Genomic DNA, 27,881 nt, shown 5'->3' on the forward strand with positions numbered 1-27,881 from the left:
TATCTTAAACTGTTAACTTTCTATCCGAATTTTGGAAACGAGTCCAAGAAACTTTTTTGTGAATCTTCGCGAGCAAGAATAAAAGATCCAAACTAATTTCCAAAATGTAAAGTGAACGCTTTGTATTGGAAATACGTTATACAATGTATTAGTCTGTCATTTATTGAAAAAATGACTTCAAATTTAGAATGAAGGAGAGCAAACAACATTTTGTTTCATTATAAAGTGAACACTCGGAGGGAATCATATATAAGAAATGTTTCATAAAATGAATAAAACTTTACAAATAATTACGTAAACGTGAGGGTCATAACTGGAAAGCAAAGAAACATTTTATTACATTGTAAAATGAACACATGGAAAAGCTTTGTAAACGAATAATTATGTGATGAATGTTGGAGAGCAAACAACATTTTTTAAAGAGAAAATGATATGTAAAATGATTATGTAAAGGTTATAGCTGTATTCAGTGCCAAAACTACTGAGTGCTATTCCTTATCTATCTGGTTCAACACGGTGCAAATGATCATAGTATCGTCCGTGTCCCGTTATCATGCCTTGGCCACTGCTTAAAGATTGCTATCGACAATGGAGTCTCCGTCTAGTCTCAGGTAGGATTCCTTTGTAAAATATTTCGATACCAAACTTTCTTTATTTACACCATATACTGTAGAAACGTAATTTTTTCGTTGTGTAGATTTTTTTTACGTGGTTGCTTATGAACAGCAAATATTAAAACAACAATTGTTTTATACTTTATTCAAAGCATTTCATCACAAGCTAACCACCAATATTTTAACCCACATAATTATTATATAAAGTTCTGAACAACCAAAGAAAGTCCATTTTGTACAGACCGAACTTCATTTAAGATGCTTTCTATATGACATACGTGAAACTTTTATACGAAAAAATGATATTAAACGAAATCAAATTATTTTCCTCGTTCTTTTTTGTATTTCAGACTCGTCCTGTGTTGCCTGGCCGTTGTTGTTGGCCTTTCCGGTAAGTTTTATCACCTATTCTTTCGCTTTTACTTTCAACATTTACAGCACTATGTGTTTGGTTATATATAAAGCTTGACCGTTAGAGTTAACTATGCTCTTATAATATAACAATATGATATCATAATGTTGATGATTTATTATAGAAGAAAATCACAGTGGAAGTGGAAAGACAAATTCGTGGTGTAATCAAATTAATCATTTATCGCATTCATGAAATCTATACATTTTGTATGGGAACATATTCACATTTTTTTTTTCTAAATGAGAAGATTGTAATTGTTTAGCAGTAAAATTATCATATCACAAATAGTTTGAAAGTTAAAAGTTAGAAAAGTGATTAAGCAAAATATTTCAACTGCGACCATACGTACGATTCGAGAACATGTGTGTCGTTAATTTGACAACAAAATATCTTTACAGATGCCGGACAAATATGTGGGTCATGCAGTCTAATTGTGGAGCCAAGCGATTGTAATGTAGTAACCGAGTGTGGCGATCATGAGGCAAGTTGGGCTGAATTTGTCTCATTTGCAGTATGCGTTAGTGAAATAGAACCATGAAAGGATAAACGTTCCACTATTCCAAAGAGGCACATTAGGAACATACTGCAGTCTTCCAAACATACACACGCATCTCACCCATACAACCTTAAATGTTCCTGACCAACCATAGAACACAGTTAATTCCTTTCACTCACATTGTCGTGACGGATCCTATGTCTTTCATTACATGTCATATAAATTTGTATACAAATGTGTAAAACTGCGTAAAATGGTTAATACAAACAATTGTTAGATGAGATATTCAGTTGTAATTGTTCATACATAACTGTTAGTTCTTTGTATACTTATATGATAGGGCAATTGATTTTAACCAACATACCATACAAATAGTTTGTTGATTTTGATAATAAGAAAAATGACCATATTACACCTCAGCAACCCTTTAGGTTAACACAATCAGTAACTATGTAAATTAGTTAATTTTACAGACCAATTACTAAAACAAATTATTAAATTCTTACCTAATATGAACAAAAAAATAATTATAACATATACACACACATTGAACATTTTGTTAATCAGAGAAATGAAAAAAACCATCAGGGCAATGTGTAATGTTCAAAACATTCGATAATCGTAGATCTTTATTACAGTATTTTGGGTCTGGTTGTTCAAAGACTGATTAGCTTAATCACAGTTTAACGACAATTTTCAAATCAAGATAAGATAATTTCTAGTAATACAAATTTTACAAACTTTTATAAGAATCTTAAGAACTCCATTCTATGCTTACTTGCTATGTTTAGTGAAGATCCAATTACAAATTACAATTGCAGTAATTGAGAAACGAAAATTTCCCTAATCATGTGATTATGAAATCTCTGAAGACCACCCAAACGACAAAGACAAGAATGTCTGTATAGTACGTGGTCGTTATACACATAATGATATTTATACAAAGGTGGTCGGTAATGATCCTGAGAAAGTGGTCTCATCAAATAGGTGATCATCTTTATACAGAGGTGACCTAAGAAAGAGACCTAATCAAACATGTGATCTTTTGATCATATTACAGAGGTGGTCGCTTAGGATCCTGAGAAAATTGTCTTATTACGCAAACGATCTTTATGCAAGGATGATCGCTTAGGACCCTGAGAAAGTGGTCTCATCAAACAGGTGATCTTTATACAAAGGTGGTCTTTATACAGAGGTGGTCTTCATACAGAGGTGGTCTTCATGTAGAGATGGTTGCTTTGGACCTGAGAAAGTTTTCTTATTAAAGAGGCGATCTTTATACAGAGGTGGTCTTTAAGGCACGTTGAGAGCATTTGATGCTTATGATTTGATTTTCGTCATTTTGTTACAGGAATGTCTGATACACGAGTACCTAACTCCAGCTGGCCTCAAGCGGTACGACATCGGGTGTGAATCGTCTTTTGTGAGTATGCTCATACGTTCAATATTATTTCAAAGCAACACATTTTTGCGTGCGATGAAATTTTCCATATTTCGCAAGCTATGATATACCGCAAATCCGAGGTAAAGTAGAAGCAAATGACTCTTAATCCCGAAATAAAGTTGCTACGAAATGGTTGCTAGCAAACAAAAGTAAATATTGAGAATGCGAAGTGGAGTCGACGCTAAAACGTTGATCTACAGTATATTAAAGGGACAATTCAGTGAGGCTATTTCGTTACATAACCACGAAGCAAAATATGACATAAATGTATTGTTCTACATTCCTTATGAAACATATGACAAGAAATAGTGACAAATTCCACAACATTGCTAAGTATTTTGATCAATAACATTGAAATTCCAAATCGTTGATCAATCGATTAAGCAGGTACAACATGTACGCTGTATCCTTACCCGAGTCAAAGTCACGCACGTTTAACAAATGCAATACATAACTACTGAGGAGTTGATGAAATTATTTTTAGACAAGAACATGCATCTAATAATGTTAACACAGTTGTAAGAGCATTTTGAGTAGTTCTAGACAAAAAATTCTTTATTACACAGGCAAGGGTCAGGGTTCGGCATACAAGGCTATGTGTAATGGCGATTGAACATTTCACATACAATTGACTACAGTGGACTTTTCTGGCATATCACAGTAAAATCAACAGATCTAATTTCTATTAGAACTGGTTTGTTTCCGAAATATGTGCAAGTTTTAATGTACTCTTAGATCGAATTGTCCCTTTAAAGATGATCCGCTACCGACAGAGCTTAACGATACCCATTATTTCCACAATATCTGATGTTTAATCGTGTATACATGTGTCTAATTAACAAAAAAGAAATATTTTGCTAGTGGTGTATGCGAAATCAGTGCTTATTTTTCTTTATGGCATAATATCGTTGATTTGTGTCGGGACGCAATTAATTATTTTATACTTTTCATCTTGAATAAAAATAAAAAGCTCAAACTTTTCAATAGTGATAATGTTGTAAATAGCTTTTGTACCTGAAGAAAAGAACTGTTTCATCTGCTATAACTGTTTTTGATAGAAAAAAATACCATTCGTCGACGGTTAAGCATCTTTGAATATTAATAATATATGATGTTGCAGCGATGCCATGGAATTGGTAAACGATCCCAGGAATCCACTCTGAACCTGACGAAAGAAACAAAGAGTCTGGACAACAGGATTACATTATGTAAATCGTGTTGTAATAGTACAAAGATGTGCAATACAATTGACGGTCACTGTAACTCTAAAAGTAAGTACAAATCAACTATTTTTATTTCTCCTTAGTGTACATCTGCTAATTTTTATGATTAAACTTTTCGAAGCGGAGGTAGCGGAGTGGTTAAGATGTCACGATATCTAACCACAAATCCTCAACCACTGTGTCGCGATTTCGAATCCTATGTTTGGCAGTTTCAAGGTGCTGACCGCTGACCGTTGGTTTTTTTCCGTTTACTCCGGTTTCCTTCCGTCAACAAACCTCACTAACCCTGGCTGTCATTAGGACGTTAAACTAATTAAAACCCCTGATGAAATTTTGCGAATTAATAGAAATCGCGAAAATATTGCATATATAACTTCCAACTATACATCCTTTGATGAAGTTATTTGCAATCTTACTTGCCGTGTTCTATAGACACGGTCAGGCCTTTGGCTTGTGTTCGTCGTCAGTATAGTTTGTAGATGTTATTTTACTGTATATGCCTCTTGCATTAATAGTCATTGAGCATTCGTACAGCCACCCTCGATATTCCAGGAGTTTCTTTCACTTTCGTTATATCCACACCTTAATTATTTCATGGCAAATTTGTGCGATATCAGATGAAACAGTAAGTGCGGTCATAATCTTATACTAGAAATACTGTTTAGATTACTATTTTACGGGTAAAGGTTTTGTTATTTTTGCGGGTACAACTTTTCCCGATTTTAATAAAAAGAAAAACATAGTCAAAATTATCCACACACAAAAAACACAAAAAGGACAACGAAAAATATCTTTTCAAAAAACAGGTGTCCATTATAGCAAGTTAAAGCGTATTTCATTTTATTTGGTGATCGGGATATTGTATATATAAATTACGTCCTTTCGTATATTTCGCGGGTCAAACAATGTACACTGTAGTTGTATATAAACAAACAACTCCTCCTGGAAATAACCGCCTCTCTGGTTCACTATTTCACTAAATTTCCAAAGTAATTCCATTGATACATGCCATTTATATTTTGGTTGTTAGCACTCAACACCTACGGAGCTTTGATCTGTTATAACTGTGAACAGATGGAACAACCAGATAAATGTGACCGGATAAAACTGTGTGGTGTAGATAACGTAAGTACCTAAATAAAGTAACATGAGAACATCTTACTTAAATATAGTAACGAGAGAACACGTTACTTAAATATAGTAACGAGAGAACACGTTACTTAAATATAGTAACGAGAGAACATCTTACCTAAATATAGTAACGAGAGAACACGTTACTTAAATATAGTAACGAGAGAACACGTTACTTAAATATAGTAACGAGAGAACATCTTACTTAAATATAGTAACGAGAGAACATCTTACTTAAATATAGTAACGAGAGAACACGTTACTTAAATATAGTAACGAGAGAACATCTTACCTAAATATAGTAACATGAGAACATCTTACTTAAATATAGTAACGAGAGAACACGTTACTTAAATATAGTAACGAGAGAACATCTTACTTAAATATAGTAACGAGAGAACATCTTACTTAAATATAGTAACGAGAGAACACGTTACTTAAATATAGTAACGAGAGAACATCTTACTTAAATATAGTAACGAGAGAACATCTTACTTAAATATAGTAACGAGAGAACATCTTACCTAAATATAGTAACGAGAGAACATCTTACCTAAATATAGTAACAAGAGAACACGTTACTTAAATATAGTAACGAGAGAACATCTTACCTAAATATAGTAACATGAGAACATCTTACCTAAATATAGTAACGAGAGAACACGTTACTTAAATATAGTAACGAGAGAACATCTAACTTAAATATAGTAACATGAGAACATCTTACCTAAATATAGTAACATGAGAACATCTTACCTAAATATAGTAACAAGGGAACACGTTACTTAAATATAGTAACGAGAGAACATCTTACTTAAATATAGTAACGAGAGAACACTTACCTTAAATATAGTAACGAGAGAACATCTTACCTAAACAATATAGTAACATGAGAACATCTTACTTAAATATAGTAACAAGAGAACATCTTACCTAAATATAGTAACGAGAGAACATCTTACCTAAATATAGTAACGAGAGAACATCTTACCTAAATATAGTAACAAGAGAACACGTTACTTAAATATAGTAACGAGAGAACATCTTACCTAAATATAGTAACATGAGAACATCTTACCTAAATATAGTAACGAGAGAACATCTTACCTAAATATAGTAACAAGAGAACACGTTACTTAAATATAGTAACGAGAGAACATCTTACTAAATATAGTACAGAGAAACTTCAATATAAGTAACGAGAGAACATCTTACCTAAATATAGTAACGAGAGAACATCTTACTTAAATATAGTAACAAGAGAACACGTTACTTAAATATAGTAACGAGAGAACATCTTACTTAAATATAGTAACGAGAGAACATCTTACTTAAATATAGTAACGAGAGAACACGTTACTTAAATATAGTAACGAGAGAACATCTTACTTAAATATAGTAACGAGAGAACATCTTACTTAAATATAGTAACAAGAGAACACGTTACTTAAATATAGTAACGAGAGAACATCTTACCTAAATATAGTAACATGAGAACATCTTACCTAAATATAGTAACATGAGAACATCTTACTTAAATATAGTAACAAGAGAACATCTTACCTAAATATAGTAACGAGAGAACATCTTACCTAAATATAGTAACATGAGAACATCTTACCTAAATATAGTAACAAGAGAACACGTTACTTAAATATAGTAACGAGAGAACATCTTACTTAAATATAGTAACGAGAGAACACGTTGCTTAAATATAGTAACGAGAGAACATCTTACCTAAATATAGTAACATGAGAACATCTTACCTAAATATAGTAACGAGAGAACATCTTACCTAAATATAGTAACAAGAGAACACGTTACTTAAATATAGTAACGAGAGAACATCTTACTTAAATATAGTAACGAGAGAACATCTTACCTAAATATAGTAACAAGAGAACACGTTACTTAAATATAGTAACGAGAGAACATCTTACTTAAATATAGTAACATGAGAACATCTTACCTAAATATAGTAACGAGAGAACACGTTACTTAAATATAGTAACGAGAGAACATCTTACTTAAATATAGTAACGAGAGAACACGTTACTTAAATATAGTAACGAGAGAACATCTTACCTAAATATAGTAACATGAGAACATCTTACTTAAATATAGTAACAAGAGAACATCTTACCTAAATATAGTAACGAGAGAACATCTTACCTAAATATAGTAACATGAGAACATCTTACCTAAATATAGTAACAAGAGAACACGTTACTTAAATATAGTAACGAGAGAACATCTTACTTAAATATAGTAACGAGAGAACACGTTGCTTAAATATAGTAACGAGAGAACATCTTACCTAAATATAGTAACATGAGAACATCTTACCTAAATATAGTAACGAGAGAACATCTTACCTAAATATAGTAACAAGAGAACACGTTACTTAAATATAGTAACGAGAGAACATCTTACTTAAATATAGTAACGAGAGAACATCTTACTTAAATATAGTAACATGAGAACATCTTACCTAAATATAGTAACGAGAGAACATCTTACCTAAATATAGTAACATGAGATCATCTTACCTAAATATAGTAACATGAGAACATCTTACCTAAATATAGTAACGAGAGAACATCTTACCTAAATATAGTAACGAGAGAACATCTTACCTAAATATAGTAACATGAGAACATCTTACCTAAATATAGTAACATGAGAACATCTTACCTAAATATAGTAACGAGAGAACATCTTACCTAAATATAGTAACAAGAGAACACGTTACTTAAATATAGTAACAAGAGAACACGTTACTTAAATATAGTAACGAGAGAACATCTTACCTAAATATAGTAACGAGAGAACACGTTACTTAAATATAGTAACAAGAGAACATCTTACCTAAATATAGTAACATGAGAACATCTTACCTAAATATAGTAACATGAGAACATCTCACCTAAATATAGTAACATGAGATCACCTTATTCGGAAACAATGCCACTAACCATCCAAATCGATCACCTTGATCGATGAAGTAATGTACTGAGTAAACAAACAATGTAATTATACTGATGAATGAAAGAATGGTAGAGTAAAGGATGTGCAGGGGAGATAACTTTATATATATTCATATCCTATGATTCTGTGATGAATGTAAAATTGACGCATTGTTTGAAAAAAACAACAACAAATGTTAAGCACTGGCCGTAGGTAGGTTGGTGTATATACGACCAATCCAGTTTTCTTATCCGGGTGTGTTCTTTAATTACCTTGCCTCTTATAGTAAGATGTAAATCATGGTAGTCTTTCATTGGACGGCTGGTTTGTCTGCTGTTGGGGAATGTGCTGTATTCATGGTTAGTATTTCACGTAAAGGCCCTTTCACGTTAAATTCACGTGATTTTTATCTTCACGTAAAAGTTTTTTGAAATTCACGTGATTTTCTTGTAAACATTTTCACGTGTAATTCACTTCTTTGCCTCGGTTCACGTAAAATTAATGTGAAATTTTCGCGTGAAGTTCATGTGAATAATTTTGTCTGTATAGTGGGGGATGGAGGAGTGGTTAAGATGTCTTACCTTGTTACCACAAGCCTCTTGATCGCGAGCTAGAATCTCATGTTGGGCAGTTGTAATGTACGGACCGTGTACGTCTGGCTTTCTTCCACCTACAACCCTTTAATCACCAAGGCTATTTATAGGACGTTAAATTATTCCTATCACTTCATTGGGATACTACTAAGAATGAGGAATGATTTCAATATGATCACAATATACGTAATAATTATCGAATTGAATTTTATTCAGAATGTTTTGAACATTTTCCCCGACCTCTTATAGGATTACTAACCTGTTGCTTGAACAGCGACATAAAAGGTAATGACGAATACACGGTAGTGTATGTATTTACAATTTCAACAATGCTACACTTTTAGGGGGCTTTGAGAGGCCGCACAGCCAAAGTGTTAAAGATGATCCACCGCCAACAGAGCATAAATGACATTCATCATTTGAACAATAATTGTTGTTTAATCATGTATATATTTGTCTAATTAACAAAAAAGATAAAATAATTTATTTTGCCATTGGTGCATGCGCAATCAGCACTTCATTCAATAAAGGATTTTTTTCGGGATGCAATTAATTATTCTTTATATTTTAAACTCGAAAAAAATTAGAATCTCAAACTTTTCAATGGTGGTAAAGATGTAAGTAAGTAACGTTTGTAACTGAATTAAAATATTAAATCGTCTGCTCCTGTTTTTGATAGTGAAAAAATACCAATTGTCAACGGTGGAACATCTTTAAATATGTCCCGACATCTTACTAATAGCGCTCCACCTCTATGTTTCTATCGTGGACTGACCGAAGTCGTTGTTTTTTTCTCCGAATACTCCGGGTTTCTTCTACCGGCATAACATAGTACATACTTAAATGATATTGGAGTGTAACACAATGCAAACAAACGTATATTGATACGTTTATAATTGCAGCAATGCTACATTGGAAGGAAGCAGAATGACCTGTCAGGTATGCTGCTCTGGGAAAGTAGATGTGGCGAGAACTCTACCGTAAGTGAACCTCTTACGAATACTGTAAACTAAATTACTTTCGCGGCTACTAAATTTCGCGATTTCCATTCCAGAACAAGTTATTCCAGAACAAGTTCGCGAATATTATATTAACATCCGCGGATTTAAAATTGAATTGAAATCCGCATCAATAAAAATGGTGTAAATATTAATTGGATGAGATAAACATTCGCGAAAATACTTGGATAGCGAAATTTGCGAAAAAAATTTCACGCGAAAGAAAATTGGTTTACAGTAGTTAGTATAGTGGATAAATTTCATGGGGGAGTATTTTCGCTAAATAAAAAAAATCCGCGTTTTCAAAATGTCAACGAAAATTTTGGAATTCAAACTGTCAAAAGCGAACGAAATTTTAGACCCAGATTTTAAATACTGCATGCGATCGAGTTGAAACAATTAATTGAGAAAAAGCTCTGAAAAATTTGTTGAAGAATATGAAAGCATTTTATTATTTTATTTTATTAGGAGTGTAAATCTTTAGCGATGACGAACGCTGCTCTGGCAGCGGCAATAGGAAAGCGACAGTTGGGTAACCTTTGTTCATCATGCTGTAACCACGATCGACTGTGCAACTCCGAGTGTGCAGCACCAACCATTGGCCCAATCCTACAAACGCCGGCTCCTACAAATCCACCGACTCAAACACAATCGCCACGTCGCATACAAATCCACCGACTCAAACACAATCGCCACAGTCGCATGCCCCAGCACATCATACGCAAAACCCTGTCACGCATGCGCCAGCACATCAGACGCACAACCCTGTCACGCATGCGCCAGCACATCAGACGCACAACCCTGTCACGCATGCGCCAGCACATCACACGCACAGCCCTGTCACGCAGACGCCAGCACATCACACGCACAACCCTGTCACGCATGCGCCAGCACATCAGACGCACAACCCTGTCACGCATGCGCCAGCACATCACACGCACAGCCCTGTCACGCAGACGCCAGCACATCACACGCACAGCCCTGTCACGCATGCTCCATGTATTGTATTTATTTCTCTTACACTTTTCTATTTTGATTAATGTCATGAATAACCATTCTTTGATTAATACAAATATTATATATTTCAATGGAATTTTTTTTTCATAAAGATAAGAATATCATTCAACAACACTTATTCAAAGTATTGTATTAAGGATACTCCACCGTTGACAAATGGTATTTTTCTTTATCAAAACCAAGAGCAGACTAATAAGTATATTTCTTCGGTTACTTTCTTTACGCCATTATCATCATTAAAAGTTTGAGCTTCTAATTTTACTTAAGCATCTCACAAATGTTCCATGGCACTATGTCCTCTATGAAATGAGTTACTGATTGTGCATGCAACAAAAGCAAAATAAAATAATTTTTGTATATTTTTGTGTTAGTAAGACATATTTACATGATTAAACTTCAATTATTGTTCAAATGATGAATATCGTTCTATCGATGGAGCATCTTTAAATGAAAAAATTCAATAACTGTAATTTAAAGTGCAGTCTGATCTGATATACAAATTCTTCTAATTCACCCATCGTTTGTAGGTCATTTCAGTCTTATATTTCGTCTTTGCATTTTACAAAGTTAGCTCCTTTGTTGGTAGGAGACGTCATGTGTTTGCGTGCATAACGTCATACTTAATGAATGACGTGAATTGCGTTCACAAAATAATGACGTAATACTCGATACAAAGGGCAGATAACTCTGTAATATGCAAATACGGAATACAGTATACATGCTGCGATGATATGCCATTTTTAGCCGATGACGTTGGACGGAAAAGGTACATGAACAGACACCGACTTGTAGTGCTTGGACACTTCATATTTTTTGCTACATGTATTCATTTTCTAATAATTTGACAATTTTTCAATTTATTGTCATTTAATGGCAGAAGTTTATGGTTTGTAACTTGTATGACTTGCATGAAATATGTGTATATTTCTCCTGTTCTACAATTATTTTTTACGAAATAAGCAATGTTTTCAACGTTCACGCGTAGTTTAATCAAAGCCATTAGAAAGGAACGAACTTGGGATAATTAATTGAACATTTGTCAAAATACATGGAAGACACATTGTATAATTAAAATATGACATGTCCAAGTACTTTTATCCGGTACCATGCAGCTTCAGCGGCATCAGTACGTGACTCACAATGGGGTGTTGTTAGATGAAACATTGTGAGGACAAGGATGCGTTGCACAATCCTCGATACTCCAGGGGTTCCAATCACTTACGAACTCTACATCCCTGGACTATCTCAGACACAGACTGTCTCTAATGCTACCTTTATTCTTACTTCTTGTCGTAGTGTCAAAGCCAGTTATAACGTTTGTGACCAGACCACACGACGTAAAGAAAGGGAGTTACCAACATCTCATCTGTAGGGCTAATGGTAACCCAAAACCGACTATTACCTGGAATTTTTACGTAAGATGAATATCTGTTATTTGTAATTTTTTGTCATTTGTCTTTTTATCATATGTCACTTTGTCTTTTTTGCCATTTTGCCTATTTGTCATTTCTCATTCTGATTTTTGTCATCTCATCATTGTCATTTTGTCATTTGTAATTTTATCTTTTGTCATTTTTCATAATGTCTTTTGTCATTTGTCTTTGTTTTTATTTATCATTGTCATTTCGTCATTTTTTCATTTTTTCATGTGTCATTTTATCTCTTGTCATTTGCTATTTTTAATCTACTCGTCATCGCAGCTCCCCTGAATGTATTCTGTAAAAGCAGAACTGCAAAGCACATTTTTGTGCTTCGATATGGTAGAACAACTTAACAGACGTATATCTTACATTCCAGTGTTATCGCACTAGAGCTGACTGTCGGAGAAACACAGCTTCATGCACATTGACACTTCATTAACTAAAACGCTATAAAGAGCAAAAGACCCATAATTACATATTAAAGCAAAGAGACAACACGAACATACCGCAGCCTCCAAAAATATCCCCACACATTGACAGGGGAGTCAGTCCTTTAAACAACATCATATGTTACTAGTTTCACTCTAAGTTACATTTCATTAACTGAAACCAAGGGCAAAAGATCCATTATGTTATACCCAAAGAGACAACACGAATACCGAAGTCTCCCAAAACATTCCGACATCCACACACACAGCATATTGAAGACATGGGAGTCAGTCCTTAAAATGACGTCATCTGTTACTCACCCAACCACCAATGGTTGAGACTTTCTGTCTCCCTCCGCATTACATGTATTGAATGATGTGTATTTCGACACTTCGGCTGTAACTTTTTAGTTTCATTGGGTTTTTTTTTGTTGGTTTTTTTTTGTTGGTTTATTTTTGTTATTCATATTGTTTTGTTTTCGGTTTGTTTGGGTTTTTTTGTTATTTATGTTGTTGCTTTTTTGTTTGTTTTGCGTTTTTTCTTTTTTTTTAGCTTGTTGTTGTTGTTTTTTGCTAATTGCTTTGAACATAATTTCCTTCTGTGTGAAGTTAAGCATTTCCGATGTCTATGTATAAATTGTACCCGTGAATAGCATATATGCAAACCAATAAACTTTTTGGCAATTCTTCCTAATACAACCAGTAATTTTGAGTTGTTTTTATATACTAAAAACAGGGAAATTCAATCTCAGTAGTTTTAAAAATTTCGAAAAAAAAGTAAATAAACAATTAAAAAGTCATTATAACGCAAAAAAATGTAGCAATGGAAAGCATTAATGATCTGATATCTGTGTCGATTTTGTGTGTGTGTTTTTGTTCATAATAAATGCATATGTGTCTTACTCGTCTCAGTATTCAATACTAATTACTTTTCACAGGCGTTTGGTAATTTTGGTATTATTTACACAGGCGCTTGGTAATATAAAGCCAACAAATGTTCGGGTAGGAAACAATGGATCAGAAATTTACATCGACAGCGTGAACGATAACAACTACGGCCATTACGCTTGTAAGGCCAAAAACTCAGAGGGTGAAGATACGCGATACGTGGATATTCTGGAACATGGTCCAAGTGGTCCTTAAGTGTGGCAATATATTTTCAAATAAATATTATTATCGAAAATAAAATCATTTTGTGATCTTTTTTTTCCTTTTTGTTTCTTTTTTTAATCTTTCTGAACGAGTTTGAAATTTTATTTTGAAGCCATACTTTTTAACTACTTCTCTTTCGGAAATATTATATATCACATTTAGATAGAGTCTGTATATGGTATGGTTTTTACTTTCGAATAAATAAATGAATAAATAAAAAAAGAAAATAATGGTCTTTTTTATAATGTTTGAAACATGACACGAATTTCAGGGGATTTATGGAAGTCATCGAAAAATTGCAATAAAGCCATACTACAGTATATATTTTGCAAGTGTTACATGTAATTAATTTCATGTTAATTTCACTCTAACAAACACACAATGTGTGAATATGAATTCATGTATGTATATATATGATTCTTTAGATCCATAAAATGTATACACACATATAGAGGGAAATGTTTGACAAAATATCATACATTTTGAAAACAGTAACAGATAAACGTCATGTTTAATATGTTCAGGTAATATCGGAAACCCGAGTCACACCACGTGACCTACATCGAAGATACGGTCCGTACCAATCAGAAAAAGATCGCAACAGCGCGTAACCTTCTGAACAACACAAGAAAAAAAAGATTCCTATGTAATACGAAATTGGTAAATATGAAAAGTGGTAGTTTTTGTTCCTGCTTCCAGTGAAATAGCACTATAAAAGTGAGAGCTCTCTAGGTTACATCATGAATAATCCAGAGTCTCCGAAAACAATCACCACATCTCATTCAGGGGAGCAAGTCCTTAAATCATCATCACTTTTAATATGACATTAATTGATTTAAACAGTCAAATTCTAGTACAAGGGGTATATTTCCAGGCACAATCGGATCCCATTGTCATTTTTTCCGAAACAAGCTCCGTTCAGGTGGATGGGCAATGACAATAGGAATACCTCGCTCTGAACGTGAATATGACGCTAGCGCGCATTATGGAGATTGTCTGCAAAGCTCTTACTTCTATATAGACCATAGATGATATAGGCAGATAGTTTAATGCTTATATTTACATTATCAACACATTTTAGGTTTTCTACATTAACATTGTTTAAGCTACACCAGGAAAACCTATTATCAACGACTATTTAATCCAGATGACAGCCATTTTGACAGTGATCAGTTTACGTCACCACGCCAACATTTGTGACGTCATATATATATAATGGTCACATTTTGGATGTTAGTTATACCGTCATATACTTCACTTTGCCTTGGTTAGTTTATATCGTAGAAGTGACTATTAAATGTAAATATACGTTGATATTAAGCCAATTGATGGCGGAGTGTACATTTGACTTACATGTATCAGTAAGTGCAGGTACGTAGCCAGAGTTGAAAAACAAGAGGCCCACGGGCTATGTCTTTGACACAATGATATAACACAGTCAAAGTATATAGTAGGGCAAACAACTTTGCATCGATACAGATGAATGAAATAGACTGAAAATATTCAACTTTTCTTCAACTTACAATTATAGGATTGTATACTAGAAATTACCCAGTAGTTGTATATTTCTGCTTTATTTGACAGTTGTGAACTTGAATGAAGGCCAATGTCATTCGTTTGAAAATATGTTGAAACCATTCATCCCAGGACAATATGTTGAAACCATTCATCCCAGGACAATATGGATCTAATAGCAGGTCTCTAAGCCTGTTAGTTACTCAAAAGAAGATGTTAACCATTTTGACATGTGACCTGAATGAGGGTCAAGGTCTTTTGTTTGAACAAACTTGGTAACCCTTCAGTGATTTCGTCATTCATGCCAGCATGCTGCAGGCCTAATATATTGAGATGTTTTTTGAAGGAAAAGTTTATGCACAACGGACGCCGGACGGATGATGTATGATGACAATAGGTCATCCTGATCCTTTGGATCGGACGACTTAACAAGAGAAAACTTAAGTATGTTTTTGTCAAGGATTTATTTGTGAAATAAGAACAATTTTGTACTATTTTCACATATGTCTATATCAACTTCACACACTAAAAGTGTCCATCTGTACATAAATACATACAGATATTCTTTTCATCTAATACTATACAAACAATTCAAATACAGTCAACTCACTTACCCTTGAAGACACATTCAGATCTCCTGATTCAAAGGCTGGAACAGTTCATTATGTATTTTCAGGGGAAAATGAGTTTAATCTAACTATCATCTTAATAATTTCACTTGCTCCCTTACACAAATACTCGTTCATAATCAACAGGTAATGACTTATAAAACTGTGTAACAGTAAAAGTCCTAAAACCTAACACCACATTCACCGTAATTAACACCCCATCTCCATACGTGCACTTCCTCTCTTCTGGAGAAGGAGTTTAAGTTACATAAACGCCCTCCCCCCACCCCACCCCCATGACATGGATTTTACAATGTTTTACAATGTGTGATGCTTACAGATCTTTTACATGTGAATCACGACGTAATAATTTGTTTCAAAGGGAAAAAAAAGACATGCATGTTTATTGTGACGGATTAATGTGCCATGACTATGGAAAGAGTTCAAATATGGTATATATTTTGTCTACAACTTACATTTTGGTTCCTAAATAAGCACATCTTTTGCTACACTTTCAAACTTCCTGGGCGCTAATTACGGTGAATATGGTACTTGTATTTAAGGTTACAATATTTCATTTTTTTTAAATGTGTCACTCACCTGTATATCACACATACATTGCACTAGCACTCCTACATTATAATATATATACATATACATATATGAACTTACATACAAACATTCAGTAACAAATGTAAATGATTCCAATGAAAATAGGCATTAAAAATGTTGGCAAAATTTTAAATTTGGCCAGACACATCTAGTGTCCGAACATTTACTATACTGAACAGCTGGTTTTTTTCCACATGGATGTTACTACATGAATGATCGTGAGAATAGTGAGAACTGGTTGAATTACAATTTAAACTTAAAGCCACAATGCCAATGTTTAAAATTGCTTAAATTTAAATTTATCATTTTTAGATCAAATTGTGTGAATATTTTGACCCATGAAAAAAACGAACTACCTGTAAACAGTATATGGTCCTTCCTGTCACCTCTCCATTATCAAACCAATAGTGCATAAGGCTATATTACTTGAAAATCAACAATTTATTTGATTGGCAATAGTTTTCAAAATAGGATAGATTTGGGTCAGCATTCTATCTGTTACATTTATTTCAAAATTATAAGTTTTTTGTATCAATATATTGATGATTCATTAACATGAACAAATTTAAATCACAATGAAGCATTATTCTGTATTTGCATATTACAGAGTTATCTGCCCTTGTGGGTAGGTATTGATTGTGACAACAATATGAATTTCACCCACAAAATAATGACGTCACGATGGATACCTATCTGCAAGGGAGGCAACTCTGTAATATGCAATGTCGGAATATGAAACGATGGAGAACACCAATTAAACTCAGTGGTCTAGTTTATGGGTGTACAGCTGAATTGATGAGATGTTTTAAAGTGATCTAGAAAGTTTTTCAAAAATATATTCATTAATTTGTATATATTGAATACATCTTGGTCGGATTCATCACACAACAAAATACATATGGATACAAGGTTACACTTGTGGACAGCTCACGTATCCCCAGTCATTATGGCAATGAACTCGTCTTCATTAACTGAAAAATAAGAAAAATAAAAAAATTGATAGATAAATTTTCATTTCAATCAAATTCATTACAGTTTTGATAATTAAATTAACATATTCACCCCCAAAAGGCATATAAGCTCTACTTCTGCTGGAACAGTTCATTGTAAAGTTTCAGGGGTGTAATATGAGTTGAAGATGTCTCTATATCAAAGCAAGATAAAGGATATGACACTATACACAGGATGTTCAATCTGATTGAAATACAGATCCTTATAACCACTCCGTTCAATAGAGGATCTGACAACATCCCATTAAGGGTCATGTTCGGATGACCTTTATACCACATGTAATTCAGATCAAATGCATTTTTTACATGTTGCTATATCAATTGAAAACGCCATTTCGCCCCAATATACATACATAATTAGCCTTTTTGTGCTCTTTGGGCAAGATGACTACATACAAGGAAATAGTTCTGACAGATTTTCAAACTATTTCGTCTCCTGAAATTCACTGTCAAAATTTTGCCACCAGCAATTTGATTGTTCCATTTCCAAAGGTCACATGGACATGACCCATTATGGGATTTTCTCAGATCCTCTTATCCAACGTAGTGATAGTAAGGATCTGTATTTTAATCAGGTTGACAGGATGTTATATATCTGTAAAACTGAAGGCAAGGATGTTATATATCTGTAAAACTGAAGGCAATTAAGGAGAAAAAAACCTGACCAATCACAGGCCTGTAGAGACTTCCTTTAAGTTTGAAAATTTACAGAGAGTGAAGCTCAACTTCAAAGCAATGTATCGATATCTGATTCTTTTGATGTGTCCAAAGGACTATATATACTACCTGTTCATCTGATGTTTCATACAGGGCCTTCATTTTTGCTATGACATATTCAAGGTTGTAAAGATCGTAAGTGATTGTAACCCCTGCAACTTGAACATGGCTACATAAAATGTACAATGACTGAAAAGACATTTCATCACAACCATGTAGCTATGTTGTGTTCTTACTAGGCTCAACATAGCACAGACCCTGAAGCATCTAACATTATTCAATCAAACGCGTTTCAGATTCATTTGCATTTTTCCATGCAGTTTCGTTATCAAATGTAGTTTGTTAAATTTTGCATTTCTAAAGATTAGTTTACCCATAATTCTGTTTCAAATCAACATGCAAGGGTCATGACCTACAGATGTAAAGCTATAGTGCTAGAGTTTCGAGACACCTTAACCACCTTACCACGTCATAGACATCAACCACAAACTCCTTAATCTGAGTGTATTTAACTACTTACTTTCACCATCAGCGTCTCTATCAAATTCATCGATCATCGCTCGTAATTCTTCATCTGTCATGTTTTCTCCAAGTTCCCTGTAAAATCATGGAATACAGTTATAAAGGTCAATCTGTCATTCTTTTGTGAACTTGTATGCTATGTTTAGTTTTACGCCCTATTAATAGCCAGGGTCATGTAATTAAGACGTGCCAGGTTTGACGGTGGAGGAAAACCGAAGAAGTCAGAGAAAGGTGAAGAAAACCGGAGAAAAACCACTGACCAGCGGTCAGTACCTGGAAATTGCCCCAAATGGGATTCGAACTTGGGACCCTTAACTTTTTTAAGTTTATTACTAAGTCAGTTATGTGACTCATATGTTCAAATGAATGTCTCTTGTGTGTTCGAACTATCCGCCAGTTCGAATTAACCGAAGGTTAACCATATATTTTTTTCCGTTTCTTCACCTGTTAAAACATGGCTATGATGTCATCTCACAATTGTCCAAATACTTGTTCTGTCTGTAGATTAATACACCTTTCACTATGCATTGATTGATCTGGGCCTGTAGATTTATTAACACTAATCTACATGTTTTGGTAAACTAATGTACAGCAAATTTGCCAAGTAAATAGCTTCGAATTGTGCCTCGAATTGTCCACTGTCTTGACTTATCTACAGTTTTCAGTGTTTCTCCTATACATATATAAAGTACATATGGATATTTTTTAAATACCTGGCCACCCTTCGCAGGTTACGGAGACTGATCTTTCCTGAGGAGTCGTCATCAAACAGTTTAAAGGCTTTCAGTACCTCTTCTTGTGGGTCTCGCTCCAACATCATATCTGTCACTGTAACAGTAGTCAAGGTTTAGTGAAAAGTACTGTGGCATCAATCGAGATACCAAAATAGTCTTAATAAAGGTATACCATAATCACCATTGATTAAAGATGAGGTGCATCTCTTTGTAGTTATCATAACACTCTAACATCAAGTCTGTCATTATGATAGAATATTAGTAAGGGCTTAATAGACAGTAATTAACTGAAAGGTACAGTGACAGAATCAATTTGAAGGAATGCTCCAGTTTACAAAATGGCAATCAGTGGTTCGGATTGATTTAAAAATCTTAAGGACATTTTGGGTTGTTTTTTTTACAAAAATTAGTTATGACATATTCTATTGGAATCATTAAGGATTTTCATCTTTCTGTGAGTTTTAAATGAATTGTACACTTACTGACTTCGTTGAAATCCTCGAAGGAGATCTTGCCTGTACCCTCTCTATCATAATCACGTAGGATTTTCAGGACGTCGGCTTTCTTCACATCAAATCCCAGTGCTCTCATAGCAACCTTGTAAAATCAAGTAAAACACAATCAATATTTATAGGAATCATCAACTAATACATTCTGAGTGTTTCGTCACTATATGAATCAACCAACTGAAGAAAACAAACATTTGCCTATGAAAACACTATGAATACACTATGAATACAACGATTCTCGTGCATCGATCAGCTGATTTCAAACAATGCGTCATTTCATATCAATAAAAAAAATAACCCCCCACAATATTTTAATGTGTTATATCTAATGTGTTGTTTCTTCATATAGAATCAACTAAGCTTTACTGTAATATGTCAATCAAATCTTATTTTAACAATATTTCTTGTTTATCGTTTGTCATTTGCAATTAAAGGTCGACCGGAAGGCGGAAGCTTGAAAACACAACGTTGTGGAATGACGTCGTCATCCAGCTGTTCCATTAATCTCGTTTCTCGTAGTATATGGGTGTCATAATTTAAAAAATAATATAGAAACCTTTCAAATTTTTTTATTTTCATAAAGTATTCTAATGTAAATATATGGATTGAATATATTTTCTAATTTTTCATAGCTGCTATGAAAATTAGAAAAATACATTCAATCCCTATATGAATCATCAATTAATAAATCCATGTGGTTGTATAGAGTTATGTAATTTTAATTTGTAGACCTAATTAAATTTATAAAAGATGATTTTGCATCAATGAGTTTATTTTAAACATGTTATATGGCTTCTTATAAAAGATGATTTTGCATCAATGAGTTTATTTTAAACATGTTATATGGCTTCTTTTAAATCTAAAAAGTATGAGAGTGTGTCATTTTCTTCCAGGAGAGGTGGTACAATTGTAATTTCAGATAGTACTTTTCTGTACTATATATATTCATCGCATAACTACCCTGTCGAGCCATGTCATTAAATATTGTAATACACATGTGTAAATAACACTATTATGATGTCATAGGTAATTTTGACGTCATTATTATAATATACAGTGGAACCTCCCGAAACCGATCATGGTCGGTGCATATAATTTCGGCCGGTTTAGAGAGGGTTCGGTTTGGAGAAGTGAATCGAATACCGATCATCACGATCCGGATTTAATCGATCGGAAGTCGTTTTTTACACTAGTGCACCGCATGTATGCCTAGTGTTCGTTAAAACCGACCGATATTGATTGTTAATGTGAATGTTATCACAAAAGAGAGAATCATACGTTTAATAGGAATGGATTTAATAGGAATGGATTACAGCAAACTTGACTTTGTTACCGCTTATAAACGTAGTTTAGCTAGTTAGTTGCGTGAATGTTCTTGGGGATGTTCTCGTCTGCAACCTACATACGACCGATCGCTTCCGGTTACGTCAAGAATCAAATTATATGGTCTAATTACACGATGATCAGTCGATGCCGGTCATTATATGACATAGTCATTTTCTAAAACAATACATGGCTTCGGCTTCTTCATACAGAAAATTTTCGTTTTCCGACAACTACATATGTAAATAAAAAAACCTGTTTGATTTGAATACGAAACTTTCCCTTTATTACTAGCTCTGCTTGTTTTCGTAGATCTTCGTTAGATATCTAAACAAGAGACATGATTAAATAATTACACCACCATCTCGGGTATAATTACCATGTACCTATAGCCTTCACATCTGTATACATGCCCCAGGACATGGCATGCGACAACTATGGTACAGGTACGTGTGTATTTCACGGTCGGTTGATCAAACCTCAATGCAATCTATCGGTGTCGCTCAGGTAAGGCCGGTTTTCAGAAGTGTATTTTAGTTACATTTGACTATTCCAATCTCAAAATCAGTCCGGTATTCGGAATTGGGAGGGATTCATTCCGTACATGACATCCATGTTCGGTTTTTAGAGGTGATCGGTTTTGAGAAGGTTCGGTTTTGGGAGGTTCCACTGTACATATATTATAATATACATATGGCGTCACATGATTGTCTCATCGGAACCGGATTTCTGCTGTTTTATTTAGTGACAAAAGCTGAAGTTTTACTGATTTATATCTATATTATTTAAAGTTATGGGATTAATAGATTCTTACATTTGTGACTATGTGATAGGAAATTTATGAAACTCGTTTAATAATATGATATGCCTAAAGGCTCGTGTCAAATCAAACTTTTGAACTTGTTTGATAAATTTCATATCACTTAGTCACTCATGTAAGATCCTCTATGTGTGCTATGTAATGTAATTTATCCTATAAATCAGGCGGTACCACACCCTGAGGTTTAACTTACAAAAAAAAACAAGTACCGCCTGATGTTGAAAAATACATGATAGTACCTTGAAAGGACAACATACATATAATTTTCTAACCAAAATCAAAGTGCATTAATAGTATATCACATCATTATTAATTAGATGATTTTAGTAAACAACGACATTCAAAACTACATAATAAGGTGAAACATTTTCAAAATTATCGCACAGATAATACTTTTTATCTTTTACCTTTGAAATTTAAAATGTCTATGGAGCTAGTTCATATACCAAGTGATACCTATATAACATTTGTGCAGAACTGTTGAATTCTCATAGTGATGGAATGACGTCATAAGATGATATCACAATAAACGTCCTTTCAGATGGAAGATAACGAGTTACATTCCATAACCACTGGAGATACTAGTCCCGCACAAACGTTATCAGGTATAATATGGTACGTGAATTAGTCCAATTGGGTATCATTAGCCGGCCCAACATTTAGCATCATTGGGTGATTCTACTTTATGTGTTACAAGAACCAAGACCATCATGTCACCCTTCCTTATTTTTGGTATTTGGTCAACTACTTTTGAAACTTTTTCCTCTCTAATTTCTCTAACGTATCTTATTATATCTTACAATCTAAGATTTCTATGGAATATGTTTATAAAACAATCAGAGAAGTTTACGCAATATATCTTTTCACATGAATTCCAGAAAAACAAAGTGGGGTCCTTTTTATTTGCTAATGCTTAAAAAGGATACAGCTTAAACACAAACCCGACTTTGACTCTTACCTTGAGTTCATGGTAGTCAATAGCTCGGTCTTTGTCCGTATCAAACAGATCGAAAGCTTCCCTTATCTCCTGTTTTTGTTCCTCTGCTAACTCCCTCTTCTTCTTCTTCTTGCCTTTCTCCAGGGCAAACTCGGCTCTGTCAATTAGAGAGGAAAAAGTTTCAAAAGAAGTTGACCAAATACTACTTGCGCTGTCGGATACCATAGGCACCAATGACAGATTTAAAAATGCATTTGGCGATTTAACAACTACATTGGCGAAAGAATTTTTCTTGAAACTTTGTCTAACAAGGATACATTGGTAGCAGAATAGGACGCCTGTTGATCACTTGTGAACAGGAAACTTATTCAGCAGAGGATAAGGCTAGCGTTCTTAGGTCTGCCAGGGTCCAACAACGATCTGAACGCTATATTTTCCCCTTTCTTGTAACTGTTACAATAATCTGGATTTTTTAAGATTTGGGACCAAATTTCTGCCTCTGCCCCATTCCTAATCATCCAAAGACTCAACTCCCTTCTGGGTAGGTATCCATTGTGATGTCATTATTTTGTGAGCCCAACTCACGTCATTTTCTCTGAAAAGTATGATGTTACCCTCGGAAACACATAAGGTGTCACAATCAACACCTACCAACGAGGGCAGATAACTCTGTTATATACAAATTCAGAATTCCATAAAATGGCGAACATACATTTTACATGTAAATGACAAGCTGTTATATCAATAAGTTCAAGGTTTTAATATTAATTTTTTTTTTTAGAGATTTATGAATTTATTCTATGAAATGATTTATCCTTAATGTAGAAACCTGAAGAAAAACATTTTAACTTTTTATCTTCAAAATGGGAATGTAAAACGAGATTGATATCATAATTTTTGTTTGTTTGTTTGTTTAGTTTTACGTCCTATTAACAGCCAGGGTCATGTAAGGACGTGCCAGGTTTGTTGGTGGAGGAAAGCCAGAGTATCCGGAGAAAAACCACCGGTCAGCAGTCAGTACCTGGCAACTGCCCCACATGGGATTCGAACCCGCATCCCAGAGGTGGAGGGCTTGTGGTAATATGTCGGGACATCTTAACCACTCGGCCACCGGGGCCCCGTTATATCATAATTTTGTAGGGTTATAAAACTTATTAGCTTAATATAGTTAATACTACACTTATTATCACCTCTGAACAATTTGATTAAAATAAATTAAATGTTAATATTCATAACGCAGGTTGTCTTATGTTTCCCTAATTACAGCATATTAATTGTCTATCACTGTTGACATATTCAGTCTTTGCATATTACAGAGTTCACTCCCTTGTTGAAAGGTACTTGTATCCATAGCGATGTCGTCTTTTTTGGGTGCAAATATCAATTCTCCGAAAAGTATATACCCCCTACTCTGTAATATGCAAATACAGAATTGATTACTCAGGGAATCTTGTAATTATTTTGTGTAATATCCAAACAATAAGTAATCCATAAAAATCGTGTTATTGTTTTATTTCTATTTGAAAAATTTTTTTTGTTTAAATACGTAGTGGCCCTAACTAATTAGCCTTGTTTTAATTCTCATTATCAGCATGATGACATTTGAGAAATTTTCTCTTTAAACAAAACGTGTCATCAGTCAGGCATGGGGTAATCGTAATCGTGTAATCGTAATCGATTGTAATTAATTACACTTTCTCAAGTAATCGACAGTAATCGAAGGCTATTTCGATTACTTGTAATCATAATTGTAATCAATTACAGTAAAATTTTACTGTGTAATCGTAATTACAATTCGATTACTTTTCAATTACATTATACCTTTTATGAAGTTGAATTTAGCAGCCAGTATACTAAGTTTAGAAAGTGTAAAGTTCAACTTGGCTGCTGTAGTTCAACTAAAACTGAAGATAGATGTAACAGTGTTTATTATTGGTCTATTTTATAATTAGTTTTCTGATGAACTGTAAGGCTCAAAGAAATAAAGAATACAAACAAATTGTCTATACAGTTACACTTTATAGCTAATTTTAAGTTTCCTCAGTGTGCCCATGGGCATAAGAGCATATTGTATTAAACAATGGAAAGCATCGTTTTCATAAAAGTCAACAGGCATTGACAAAGATCAATTCAGTTGTTTCAGGGAGTATGTCCTCAGATTTCCAATGAACTTGTTGTTTTAGGAAACAATGAGAAGTCAATTAATACTGTTTGATATTCCCAGTAGCTGTTCTTTTTACCTGTACAGTCAACCAAGATCTATCTGTTTAGCTCAGAAGCATAAGTCACATTTTTGCTTTAAAAAAATCCTTAAATCATATACTTGATTCATTTTTATATATTTAACATGCATTGCATTGTAAATGAAAATTATAAATATAAGAAAAATTACACTGCTACAGATTTCCGCTTTCTCACTAGAAGAATCAAGAATTAGATTTCAGGTTTAAAATATCTACTTGTTGTGTTATACCGTCATCTGCAAAATGCAGGTTATCAATTAACCACATACGAAAAATGCACACAGTCATTTCTAGTTTCAAGTTTCACTCAAGTTTTATTTACTTCTAAGACACACCAGTTTAAAAAGCATGATGTGGGACAGGTGTAAACTTGAAACTAAATTAACAGTATAACTAATTCCAATGAAACTATTTTATATAAATATAACTGGTCTTTGAATGCTATCAAATCGTAAAAAGGAAAAATTGAAAATATTGTGATAGAAGATAAAATTTAATAAATTAAATATATATGTAATCAAATGTAATTGAAAGTAATTTCAATTACTTTTTGTAAAGTAATCAATTGTAATCGATTACAGGTCAATGGTACCTGTAATCCATTATTAATTGATTACAACATTTTCTCCCAAGTAATCGATTATTCATTAATTACATTTTGAAGTAATTGTCTCTTTAAACAAAACGTGTCATCAGTATACAATTTTGAATTACTGTAAGAAGTTTTAGATACAATTTAACTACACAAAGACAAGAACGACACAGTTAATGTACATGATATACTCTATGTTTTGTCAAGCGCACAGCACTGTCCAGCAGCAATGATGTCATGAATTCGAAACTTGGTGCCAAAGATGACGCCATATATTCCCATGCATCTTTGATACATGTACATGGCATGTTGCCAAGTTTTATGCCTTTGAAAGAAACAAGATCGAAAAGAAATTGAACTACTTTTGTATTCCAGTTGCATATTTCTTTCCGACCTGTATATGACGACAGTTAATATATCGCTAGACAGAGAATATCCACTACCTTTCCGAAACGTCTTTTAATTTTTAAAATGGGAATGTAAAACAAGTTCGATAATTTTGTAGAGTCCCAAAAATTATTAACTTTCGTTCTGAGGTTATAATCCTAACTATATTTACATTTTTTTTTACATATAGCTGCGCTCTTTTGAGGCTTTGTCTTAAAAGCATATTAGATTTATGTAAGAGTTACTTTATTTCATTGCCCCTTTAATTTTATAAAATGTAGGCCTAGTTTAAGAATGTTTCAACAACTTTTATGAACATAATGGACCAGAAAACATACTTTCAAATATCAGATCTAGATATACTAGAAATATTAAGATATTTAAAAAATATACTGGACCACAACTAATTATATATTTGATTGAGAAAGTTTTAACAATTACGATCAGTTTTACAGGGTTCTCACTAAGTTTTTTAGTAGACGGTTGAAAATTAATAATAGGTGGTTGGGGGCCGCAGGTCCCTTGGTGGCCAATACATGTATTTATGTATTTATTTCTGACAAAAATAGGTGGTTGTAAACAAGGAAATAGACGTCTGTTTTTGCTTTTAACGGCTTTTAACGAGAAAATTACAAAAAAAAAAAAAAAAAAAAAATGGGAAAGTGCATCTGTTCCGAAGTGAGACTTCGGAACAGACCACTCGACATAATCTTCACCATGTTGAAGTAGGTCGATAACCGGTAGAAGTAGAAGATTTCATCACAAATGCTATCATTTCGCGTTTCGACTGTTGCAATATATGTATATTATGTTTCTTCAGAACAATCCAATGTATTGTTCAAATTAGGAAACACAAGAAAATATCTTTAAAGTAGCAAGAACGAATAATTTGTAAACATTTGGTGACAAACTTGTTCAAACATGTTAAAACTGAACCGAAAACATGGGCCAATAAACGTCAAGTTTTTAATTATTTAACGAGACGTATCGGATGAACAAACCAGATAAACTGAAGGGGAGATCATTTATCTGGATGCATCCAAACTCTGATAACATAAATGTCCCGAAATAAACTCTTACCTCAATGCAAGACTCATCTCTGCACGTTTTACACTGGTTGTCAACTTCAACAAAATCAGAAATACCGCTTCCGCTTGTGCTAGAGCTAGACCCCCGTGAACGTCAGCCGCAGTTTCGTATTTTGTCTGGGACCAATCTGCACGCCCTTCCCGAAGTGGGTTTAATTTTAATAAATAGGAAAAAAATAGTTTGAGACATATAAAATAATTTATTTATGATTCTGTCATCTGCACAATCAGTCCGTATACATGTACATTACCCGGACAAAAAAGAACCTGGACACTTTACGTTTTTACTGTGTATTTCATGTATTTTTACTTTTTTTTTTTTTTAAAAATACATGTACAAACTGAAGACTACAATGTACCTTATC

The 27,881-nt window shown here is 33.6% G+C and overlaps 1 protein-coding gene and 1 pseudogene across 1 annotated transcript; one reads left to right on the forward strand and one right to left on the reverse strand.

Moving 5' to 3' along the window:
* The first annotated feature begins 507 nt into the window (after positions 1-507).
* On the forward strand, positions 508-13,935 carry LOC138306181 (uncharacterized; annotated as a pseudogene).
* A 1,924-nt stretch (positions 13,936-15,859) lies between these two features.
* LOC138305566 (centrin-3) lies at positions 15,860-27,669 on the reverse strand. The gene is made up of 6 exons (XM_069245874.1): positions 27,509-27,669; positions 23,228-23,363; positions 20,100-20,214; positions 19,597-19,711; positions 18,882-18,958; positions 15,860-17,605 (listed from the first exon to the last, which is right to left on the reverse strand). Exons 1-6 carry the CDS (start codon positions 27,523-27,525, stop codon positions 17,562-17,564), a joined length of 504 nt encoding a protein of 167 aa, XP_069101975.1. The 5' UTR covers positions 27,526-27,669; the 3' UTR covers positions 15,860-17,561.
* Between the last annotated feature and the right edge of the window lie 212 nt (positions 27,670-27,881).

This window comes from Argopecten irradians, chromosome 13 (assembly GCF_041381155.1).
Source record: "Argopecten irradians isolate NY chromosome 13, Ai_NY, whole genome shotgun sequence".
Classification (NCBI taxonomy): Eukaryota; Metazoa; Mollusca; class Bivalvia; order Pectinida; family Pectinidae; genus Argopecten; species Argopecten irradians.